Here is a 12,186-nt window from a genome sequence, read left to right as displayed (position 1 = left end):
AAATATTGTCGATATTTGTCTCAGCTGCCAACATACCAGTTACAAAATCACTACCATTTGTAGTATTCGTCAGTATCGAAATTCGAAACGAAGTTGGCAAAAGAAAATTAAACCTACAAACTAGAAAATCACCACAATCCACTAGGATATGTAGTAATGGGGGGAAAAATGGTTAGGTTTCACTCTTAGGGTATGAAGTAAGCTGACCCGGACTATAGAATGTCGCAATAGTCAAAATGTGGCAGCACCAATATTTATATGAGAATTATTTTTAATTGAAAGGGTAGAAAATTTTTTTTAGGCGATTTAATGAATGAAGGATGGAGAAGACTCTGTAGGAAACTTTCCCGCATAGTATTGATGAGAGTGGTGTTTTACTTACAGGAGCTGCGTGAGGAGTTCGACAAATATAACTTATTGCTGACAGTACCACTTGGAGTGTTGCCGGATGTAATAGCGAGATCGTACGATGTCCCAGCCATCAGCAAGTATCTCGACTACATGTTTGCAATGTGCTATGCTTACTATACGCATTGGGGACCAGAAACTGGTCCAAATGCTCCTCTGTATGCCCTGCGTACAGGCGACCCACTCAATGTGGTGAGTACTACTTAAGAGTTGCCCAGAGATATGTTGGATTGATGCAAAAGTTTGTAGCATTTTTTCACTGTGACAAAAGTTTCAGAAATTAATGAGTAATATATTGTCCTACATTATCTATGACCAGGGGCGGCCGGTCCTTATGTGCTCATGTGCTACAGCACATAATAAAAAATAAGAGAAAAATATGGTTTGTTTTAAAAACCTCAAAAATATTTGTTTAATTTAAATAGTTACAGTATGTTTCCATTCTATATTGTTAAAGCATTTGAATCTTCCGCCTTGACAAGTTTCAACCTTCACCCTCCACAGTAGTGCGAGATGAGCTAAGCACAGGAAAAATGTCGACATGGAGAAATGCTCGTGCTTGAGTTATCCTTTTCACTTCCCCGCAAGCACCAAAAACGTCTTCAAACTGCTGTCCCTTCTGTGCTCACCAAAGAGTAGCCAGAACAGAATAGCCAACTTATGTATTTAGTACCTAAAACTTCATTTATTAAAAATGTATTTAAATACGAAACATTTATTTCTTCTATTAGAAATGTAGTTTTTAGCCATCGTTTTCAATTCTTCTAGTTCATAAAATTAGACATATATCCAGGGCGATGGCATTTAAATGTGCTTAAATGCGACAGACTCATGTCAGTACATTTACTGGCATGTAAAAGAACTCCTGCAGGACAAAATTCCGGCACACTGCGACGCTGATATAACCTAGGCAGTTGCTACCGTCGTTAAACAAAACATAACATTTTTCAATACTAAGGTTATAGACAAGTTCGCCAACAGGAAGGAGAACGGACTTCAGTTTTAGTTATTAGGATGAGTGCTTTTATTATTATTATTATTATTATTATTATTATTATTATTATTATTATTATTATTATTATTATTATTATTGTAGTATGAGCCGTGCCCACGACCATGCCCGTTCACCTAGTACGTCACTTCATCCGTCAGAGCGCTCTCAGACGTCACAGTATAGATAGCGCTATCAATCCCTTCATTTGTTCTTTCCCAAATAACCCTATTGGCCGTTCATTACGTCTCACGAGGATAGAGGGGGAGAGAGTTTACCTGTTTTAATGGAGATACACGGAGCGTCACTCGGGTTCCGGTACGCTGCAGATACACTTAACAAGACTTAGGCTCTCGTACGTGGGAGATACACGGAAACAGTTGGCTCAGATTCAAGCTCTCGTATGCGGCAGAAACATTTAACAAGACTTAGGATTTTGGTACGCGGCAGATATAGACAACGTGACTCGGGCTTTGTACGTGTTGGAGATAGATCAGTGGAGTAGTTATATTGCGTCGTGTGTGTTTGGGATTTTAGTGGATCGTAGTTTGAAACATCGCTTGCTAGCGATACGTCTTGGGGGCAAGTTTTAGTATTTGCACTGAGTAACATATTTGTGAGGTATATGTGTTTGAGGTAAATTGTATTTGCGAATTATGTAATGAGATTTGATTTGAAACGTGAGTTCATGTTCCGAGACGGTTAGAGTGATAAAGCAGCGATTACGGTCTCACATATTGTTTTAGTGTATTCCCTGCTCTATTTGATTATTGCTTTTCTTCGCTGCTATTTGTTATTATATGCGTCGAGTTTGTTGCTATTTAAACGATCTCTGAGATTGGAATTATCGTCTGTTACTTATTACGTGTATCTGTCTCCATCCCTCTCTCTCTCCGTTGGGTGTTCATTTTGTAAAGTGCAGAGATTTGTGTTAGTGCAATTTGCACAGAGTATGTGAGCACTATGTGCAATGGGTAATGTATAGTGATCATTCATGTAATGTCTTATGCTGGGTAGTTTCTCTCTTATTGAGTGTCTATGTATTTATAGTTTGGTTACTCAGTTCGAGTGGTATCTATGCTCGAATGGATCATGTATTAAGTTAATGTGTCGGCTGGGTGTTGTGTTCAGATTCATACTTAGATAGTTTATATATATATATATATATATATATATATATATATATTTTTAAAGAGTGGTTCATGAACATATGGCTAATAGGTTAGTCACAGATTGTCGAGAGACGGCCATATTAGATTGTTTAATCACTTATAAGTGTGTTGGCCTCAGCCTTGTGATACTTACATGATTTACATATCCTGGGGATATCATTTCAGATTAGTTTGTCCTATTTTCACTCACCCACTTCATATTTATTGTTATTTCATTTTTCATTTATGTACATTGTTACTTATTATTGTTAATTATATTTGTTTTACAAATTCACACTATTCATTTCTAAAAGTCTTCCACTGCGCACATCCAATCCTTCCAATGTGCCGTCCACCTGGCGAAAGCAGCCAATATAAGAAGGGTAAAGAGGAGGAGTGGATGATCGTACCGCCGCCCTCCGCCACCACAAGTACATACGTTTAAAAAGTCACGAGCCGCCACTGTCTATGACTCTCTGCTAACACTGAGGTAGTTTTTCGATTATACATCTGAAGAGTCTGCTGGTTTGAAATTAAAAAATTCGTCAAGCCAAGTTTGTAAATTCATTATCATCATAGCATCTCCTCAGTGATTCGTACATTACTCAAACCAACAAAGTTGCTGTACAAACAGTGTTGTTGGTTACTATTATAGAGAAAAATTCACATGCTTTGCTGGCAATAAATGAAGTGAATGGCATATAGAAGTATTTACAAAAATATCTGAATTTTCATTTAGCAGACTGAACATGAAAGAATTATTGCCACCTGTCATTACATTCACATTGTTACTACAGTAGCCAATGATATTGATAGGTCACGTTTCGATATAGACAGATCTTAAACATTTTGTGAGCTTTAGATGCACTATGCCTTATGAGTTACCTTTCTGGGGATAGAAGTTCTTTATTACATGCTACGCATTTAGCCTTACTTACGTTTTCAGTCTTGCATAAACAATATTTAAAATCTGCATCAAAATCCACAGTTAATTCCCGATTTACCACGAAAATCGTCTGTAGCTGCATTTAGATTGGCAACAGGCCATGATTGTTTGGCCAAACACCTACATAGAATTGGAATATATCAGTCCCCTAACTGTCCATTGTGCAACTCAAACCAAGAAATGGATTCGGAACATCTCAAAATCTGTGCTTCAGTGGCTGGTCATGATAATATCTTTGAAAAATATTGGAGTGCAAGAGGTCAAATGACTTCATTGTCAAATGCCTGGCATTAGAAAACAACAACATATTTAAAATCTTGTTCTGTTAACCACGAATCTTGAAGTGTCTGGCTATGCCACAATTTTTTACTTTTGTTAATTCATTCACTCACTCACTTGTTCTGATGCTTGTAAAATTTATTTGTGCTTCATTCTTTGTGAGCTTTAGATGCATTTATGCCTTATGAGTTACCTTTCTTGGGGATACAAGTTCTTTATTACATGCTATGCATTTAGCCTTATTTATTTATTTATTTGAATAATTTCAAAGAAAAATTGTTCTGGGGCCGGGTATTGATCCCGGGACCCTTTGCTTAGTGCATGAATGCTCTACTGATTGAGCTACCCCAGGAACTATACACGACACCATGAAATTATTCAAATCTGCTTTATAGGGAGCTACCACCTGAAAGCCAGATTTGCTTAATATTCGTTACTGGAGGTACGTTAACAGAAAACCACAATTTAAGTTACACAGAATTTGTGTGCACTCAAAGTTGGGTTCTGGCGTCTTGTCAGCCCATTTGAGTTGTGTGGATATAAAGGAAAAATTGTGACAGTGTCGTGTATAGTTCCTGGGGTAGCTCAGTCGGTTGAGCATTCGTGCGCTAAGCAAAGGGTCACGGGATCGGTACCCGGTACCGGAACAATTTTTCCTTGAAATTATTCAAACCTGCTTTATAGGGAGCTACCACCTGAAAGCCAGATTTGCCTAATATATTCGTTACTGGAGGTACGTTAACAAGAAGCCACAATTTAAGTTACACAGAATTTGTGTGCACTCAAAGTTGGGTTCTGGCGTCTCGTCATTTGAGTTGTGTGGATATAAAGGAAAAATTGTGACAGTGTCGTGTATAGTTCCTGGGGTAGCTCAGTTGGTTGAGCATTCGTGCGCTAAGCAAAGGGTCACGGGATCAGTACCTGGTCCCGGAACAATTTTTCCTTGAAATTATTCAAACCTGCTTTACAGGGAGCTACTATTTGAAAGCCAGATTTGCATATTTATTTATTTATTTATTCATTTATTTATTCACTTAATTAATTCATTTATTTCTCATCAATCTTACCTGGACATGGTGGATTTGATGCATTCCAGTTCAAATCCGTCATTCCCATCACCTTTACTTTTTAACTTCGCTCTAGAATATGCCATTAGGAAAGTTCAGGATAACAGGCAGGGTTTGGAATTGAACGGGTTACATCAGCTTCTTATCTATGCGGATGACGTGAATATGTTAGGAGAAAATACACAAACGATTAGGGAAAACACGGAAATTTTACTTGAAGCACGTAAAGCGGTCGGTTTGGAAGTAAATCCCGAAAAGACAAAGTATATGATTATGTCTCGTGACGAGAATATTGTGCGAAATGGAAATATAAAAATTGGAGATTTATCCTTCGAAGAGGTGGAAAAATTCAAATATCTTGGAGCAACAGTAACAAATATAAATGACACTCGGGAGGAAATTAAACGCAGAATAAATATGGGAAATGCGTGTTATTATTCGGTTGAGAAGCTCTTATCATCCAGTCTGCTGTCCAAAAATCTGAAAGTTAGAATTTGTAAAACAGTTATATTACCGGTTCTTCTATATGGTTGTGAAACTTGGACTCTCACTCTGAGAGAGGAACATAGGTTAAGGGTGTTTGAGAATAAGGTTCTTAGGAAAATATTTGGGGCTAAGCGGGATGAAGTTACAGGAGAATGGAGAAAGTTACACAACACAGAACTGCACCCATTGTATTCTTCACCTGACATAATTAGGAACTTAAAATCCAGACATTTGAGATGGGCAGGGCATATAGCACGTATGGGCGAATCCAGAAATGCATATAGAGTGTTAGTTGGGAGACCGGAAGGAAAAAGACCTTTAGGGAGGCCGAGACGTAGATGGGAAGATAATATTAAAATGGATTTGAGGGAGGTGGGGTATGATGATAGAGACTGGATTAATCTTGCTCAGGATAGGGACCGCTGGCGGGCTTATGTGAGGGCGGCAATGAACCTTCGGGTTCCTTAAAAGCCATTTGTAAGTAAGTAAATAATAATAATAATAATAATAATAATAATAATAATAATAATAATAATAATAATAATAATAATAACAGCAACAATAGTAATAATAATAATAGCTCGCTTCACTCTATTTACCATTCCTAAATGTTTTGCTATTAATATTCTAATTTATGTTTTCACTTGTTTACTAAGCTGTTTAACAAGTTACTAATTTATTTAACCTTACTTATGTCTTCAGTCTTACTTAAACATATTTAAAATCTTGTTCTGTACATGCTATGCATTTAGCCTTACTTACGTTTTCAATCTTGCTTAAACAATATTTATTTAGTCCACACCTGTGGAGTAACGGTTAGCACGTCTGGCGCGAAACCAGGTGGCCCGGGTTCGATTCCCGGTCGGGGCAAGTTACCTGGTTGAGGTTTTTTCCGGGATTTTCCCTCAACCCATTACGAGCAAATGCTGGGTAACTATCGGTGCTGGACCCCGGACTCATTTCACCGGCATTATCACCTTCATCTCATTCAGACGCTAAATAACCTAAGCTGTTGATAAAGCGTCGTAAAATAACCTACTAAAATAAAATAAACAATATTTAAAATCTTTTTCTATTCCCTCCCTCCCTCTCTTGTTCTGATGCTTGTAAAATTTATTTGTACTTCATTTTTTTGTGAGCTTTAGATGCACCATGCCTTATGAGTTACCTTTTTCGGGATACAAGTTCTTTATTACATGCTACGCATTTAGCCTTACTTACGTTTTCAGCCTTGCTTAAACAATATTTAAAATCTTGTTCTGTTAACCACGAATCTTGAAGTGTCTGGCTATACCACAGTTTTTTTTTACTTTTGTTAATTCACCACGCACTTTTTCTTTTCTTCTTTGGGGTAGATGCACCTAATTCGTCGTTATAAACAGTAGTGAAACAAAGTAAAATTAACACGAAATAGAAAAGAAAAATATTAATTTCATCACATGCACATTACAAGAAGGGAGCAGCTGAAACAGACATCACGGAATGATATATACACTGCAGTGGTCCAATCAGTACCTAGCATGGAACTGAAGACTAGCACTGGAAGCAGAAATGACGCAATCCATAATAAGGAAGTGGTTAGGCATCACAGGGAAGTCCCTTTCTAAAGTAAGGCAGCATGTGTTTATGTGTGACAGTGGATGACGTAACCATAGTTAGATATAGGGCCTACTGTAATTCAGTTTCCTAAATATAAAATTGTAATTAATTAAAAATACAAAATTGACATTGTCATGAATGTCTGGAACTCTCTACCACAACATGTCAAAGACTGTCGGACATTGTCTAGTTTCAAAAATAAATTAAAATTGCACTTTTTCAATTCAGATTCCATTCAGTTATAAGTCCTTTTATCTGCGATAGTTTTGTAAAAATATAGGCTATATATTTCTTTCCTTCCTTTCCCCTTATTGTTCTCTTTATCAGCCGATGAATTTATTATCATAACCTTTTTATTGTGAATTTTATTTAATATTTGTATTTCTTTTCTTTTTTATTATTATTTTATTACATTCCATTTTGTTATATTCTTACTTACTTACTTACAAATGGCTTTTAAGGAACCCGAAGATTCATTGCCGCCCTCACATAAGCCCGCCAGCGGTCCCTATCCTGTGCAAGATTAATCCAGTCTCTATCATCATATCCCACCTCCCTCAAATCCATTTTAATATTATCCTCCCATCTACGTCTCGGCCTCCCTAAAGGTCTTTTTCCCTCCAGTCTCTCAACTAACACTCTATATGCATTTCTGGATTCGCCCATACGTGCTACATGCCCTGCCCATCTCAAACGTCTATTCTACCTTACATTTTCCATATTAACCATTTGCTTTTACTATATTCCAATGTATTTTACTTTCTTTTTTCTATTATTGTATTATTTTCATGTTGTTTAGTGTCGATTTTATTATGCTATTATCATTATTATTATTATTATTATTATTATTGTTATTATTATTATTATTATTGTTATTGTAATATGTTAGTATTCTGTTCTTTAACTTCTTGTTCAATTTTAACTGCCTCTATACTTTGTGACCTGGTAGAGTGTAAGAGAAGGCCCTATGGCCTTAACTCTGCCAGTATAAAATAAAGAATTATTATTATTATTATTATTATTATTATTATTATTATTATTAATGTTGACAAAGAATAAGAAAATCCCAACATAGGCAAATTTTACAAAAAAGAATTTCTCAATCCTATCAGACTAATATCTCTATGATAGAGATTTTATCCTACACGTAGTAACATTATAATACGAACTTGAAGCTGGGAACAATTGGAGTGGTGCTGGGTGGCTTCCTCTCCATTCTCTCCTTTGCCAGGCCATAAACTTCCTAGTAAAGAAGCTCTTGATTCTACATAATTATTTAAAACGAAGAAAGTGTCTTCATATCAACTGATGCTAACTTTCCTTGGTAACCAAATAAAATGCAGAGTTATCTATTTTAAACTAAAGTATTACCCACCCTGAAGGTACAGAAATTTTATATTTAGCCTTGAGTTGAAATGTGGTCGAAATAGGTCCGCAATTTCGTGGGCATGCTCTAAAGTGCAGAGTTGCATAAGAAGAATAATTAAAAAAAATAAAGAGTTTGACATAAACATGTATTCTGTTAAAAATTACTTTTTAGCCAGTGAAACATGTAACAAGTTACTGTCCTGTATGTTGTCTTTTATCCATAATTTATTTTCAATAATAGCATACCCTTTACAATTGAAAATGTCACTTTAATTTGAATTAATTATACTTAAAATAGGTCTATAATATTTATACAGGACTTTCATTTCAAAACTTCCCAGTCTAAGTAACTAATTATTTAAATTGAATTCAGTTACAAAAAAAAAAAGACGCCAATTTAGATATTGAGGGGGAAGTCTGAAATTAGGTTTAATTGCATTTTAGATTTCACCCCCACCCCCAGCCTCCCCCACTTTGAAATTTCAAATGGCACCCCTATATTTTTATACCTAAATATGAAAGAGCATTCAATTGTTTATACATCTCATTAATTTGTTTTTGCATCTTTTGTTTTCTATCGTCGCCTGGGAACATATATTTTTGTTATCAGGTGATTGTAGGATGAAAACACAGCTTATTTTGTGTAATTTCCTAAATTTAATCAATAAGGATGATTTATGTTCTCTCTTGAAGGGTATACACCATTTTAAAATAATTTAATACACAAACACAATTATTACATGAAATACTCAATAAGTTCTTGTAGCTTTATTCTCTTCAGCTCTAATCAACAATAACAACAATTCAGGTTGCCAGGCGACGATGGAAAACAAAAGATATGAAAACAAATGAATGAGGTGTAATAATAATAATAATAATAATAATAATAATAATAATAATAATAATAATAATAATAATAATAATAATTTATTTAATACTTTACACTTGAGCTACATTAGGCATTGCAGCCCCTAAAGAGCAGAAGCTCGTGCTCGGGCGCAGTTCAGATCAGTTATACAAAATATATCACAAAATTAAGAGAGTTCATTGAGCACAATAACATTAATAAATGGTAAAATAATACAGCATGTAATAATAGGGTCTATATACAAATAGAAAATACAAAAGTACATAAATATTAGAGTATCAATTTTTAACTCCATTAGCTTAAACAATTAAGTAATTAATCTGATTTGTTTCTTAAATCTATGTGCGTTAAGTGTGCTTAGCTCAGGGTAAGCTCTAATTAATTCATTATATATTTTGGGTCCAAAACTTCTGCTGTGTTTTAATCCGGCAGTTGTGTGGCATTTCGGAATATTTAGAAAGAAAGTGTAATTTTGTCTGGTATGGTATTCGTGAGGATCAAATTTAAATTTATTGTGGTTTTTATGGAAGTAAATCAGCAATGTTTGTTTATAAATTTGTTCTAGATTTGATACACCAAATTCCTGAAAAATTAATTTTGTTGGGTAATCAAAAGGTTTATATAGACAAATTTTGGTAATTCTTTTTTGAAGCAAATTTAAAGGATGGGGAGTCGATTTTGCCATTCCTCCCCAACCTAAGATACCATACTGAATTATTGATTGAAACAGAGCTAAGTACACAGTACGCAGAACATAAACAGGTAAATAAGAGCGTAGAATGGTGTATAAATAATTGACTGGTCTTTCATATTTAAGTAAAAAAATATTGAAATTTCAAAGTGGGGGAGGCTGGGGGTGGGGGTGAAATGTTAAATGCAATTAAGTCTGATTTCAGACTTCCCCTCAACATCTAAATTGGCGTGATTTTTAAATTGAATTCAATTTAAATAATTAGTTATTTAAACTGGGAAGTTTTGAAATTAAAGCCCTGTATATGAAACACTATAGTTGCTAAACATCTGCCTCTCACCTTTATTGTTGTGTAGTTAAATGCTTATAATTTTCAAATCACTAGTCCTACTTCTAATCTGAAACCATATTCAGAAATTTTGATTACATAGTTAATAAACAACATGTTTAGATCCATCTTTAATATTATAGGAGCTACAGAATTTTGACATACTGTACATATTATTGCTGTACAAAGTAATAAACAATGCTAATACAGTAATTGTTAAAATATTCCAAACAGAGGCTACTGTACAGTGGGGTGACTTTGAATGCCGAGGTGACTTTGAACAGTAATTTAGCGCCTTTCTAAATTAAATGCTGTACCCTATTGCGAAAGAACTGAACTAGTTTATTGACAACTTAAACAGTTTTATCGCAATTGGGCACAGCATTTAATTTAGAAAGGCGCTAAATTACTGTTCAAAGTCACCTCGCCGTTCAAAGTCACCCCTCTTTACGGTATCCATCTTTAATATTATAGGAGCTACAGAATTTTGACATACTGTACATATTATTTCTGTACAAGGTAATAAACAATGCTAATACAGTAATTGTTAAAATATTCCAAACAGAGGCTGTGTTCCCATAAACAGACGGACCAAAATAGATACAATCCTCTTCGCAGATGACCAGGTTCTATTGGCCACTTCAGAAGATGATCGTCAAAAGTCAATATATTCATTAAACACAGTTGCAAAAGACTATAATATAACCATTTCTGTAAATTTATGACCGGCCATGGAAAATTCGGTTCCTACTTTGAAAGATTTAGGATCAAAAGTGCAGAAGAATCTCTGTGCATATGCAAAGACAATCAAACTGTTGAACATTTGATTTTTCACTGTCCAGCGTTCGAAAGAAAACGACACTTTTTAAGATATCATATCTCGGACTGCAATTTAAATTACTGCACACCCCTTTACCATTTACTTAGGAAAAAATGTTGTTATAAACAATTCACAGAGTTTATACACCACATCCACGCAAGACTGTAGCTATTAAGTGTATGTAAATTAATGATGATATAAAATCCTAATGCACTATCTAAAACAAGTTGTCTCTCTTTGGGACATAATAATAGTAATAACAACAATAACTATGTTTGTATTAATAGATTTTACTATTGTTCAGTATTTGATGACAGGTATATACTCGTAGTTTGTAACCGTAAGTAATTTTATTTTTATTTCTTTATTATCGCAAACCACCTATATATTAGGTGTTTAATTTGTAACTAAGTCAATTTTGTGCATTATCTTTTTACTATTGCTTAAAATTATGTATAAAATCGCAAATTTATGTCATATTCTTGCAATCTCTCTACACCTTCGATTATAATTTCTAATTTTATTTAATTTTGTTTTAACTGAATGTAATTATTGCATAACGTATTTAGTGTTGTTTACTGTCTATTAATTAGTGTATTTATATTGTAACTATGACTCATGCCTACTACTACTTTAACATTGTGTATCTCTACATAATGTATTTCACATGTAACAAACTACAACCCTAATATACCAAAGGGTAAAATAGGGTTTCAATATTTGGATAATAATAATAATAATAATAATAATAATAATAATAATAATAATAACCATTTCTGTAGAAAAGTCAAAAGTTATGGCATTTAAAGGTAAATATCCAATAGGAAGTAAAATCTGTATTGAAAACAAAATTCTAGAACAAGTGAAACACATTTAACTATTTAGGGTACCGTCTTTTATATGAAAAAGAAAAGGATATCAATTCTAAAATAACTAATTTTGTTATTGACATTATCAATTCACTTTTCAAACCTAATTTAGTATAGAAACATATAAGGTTAAAGATGTACAACATTTTAGCACGATCTACTTTAGTCTATGAATCAGAAGCCTGCACTTTGACAAAACAAAATGTTCAATGTATAACTACCAACGAAATGCAATTCATGAGAAAAACGACGCAATACACACTTTGGGATAGAAAACGAAATACAGAAATTTTGGAAGAATTGAACGTCCAACCT

The 12,186-nt window shown here is 34.3% G+C and overlaps 1 protein-coding gene across 3 annotated transcripts in view; it reads left to right on the top strand.

The window, feature by feature from the left end:
* LOC138714700 (probable chitinase 2) overlaps positions 1-12,186 on the top strand; it is a 66,046-nt gene that overhangs the window by 38,511 nt on the left and 15,349 nt on the right. For all 3 annotated transcript variants that reach the window (XM_069846769.1, XM_069846770.1, XM_069846771.1), the window contains exon 9: positions 385-600. In XM_069846769.1, the coding sequence (XP_069702870.1) occupies positions 385-600 (216 nt within the window). The remainder of the gene's footprint in view (positions 1-384; positions 601-12,186) is intronic.

This window comes from Periplaneta americana, chromosome 15, assembly GCF_040183065.1.
Source record: "Periplaneta americana isolate PAMFEO1 chromosome 15, P.americana_PAMFEO1_priV1, whole genome shotgun sequence".
In the NCBI taxonomy this organism is placed as follows: domain Eukaryota; kingdom Metazoa; phylum Arthropoda; class Insecta; order Blattodea; family Blattidae; genus Periplaneta; species Periplaneta americana.
Note: the sequence above shows the minus strand (reverse complement) of the source record. Positions and strands in the feature narration are given on the sequence as shown.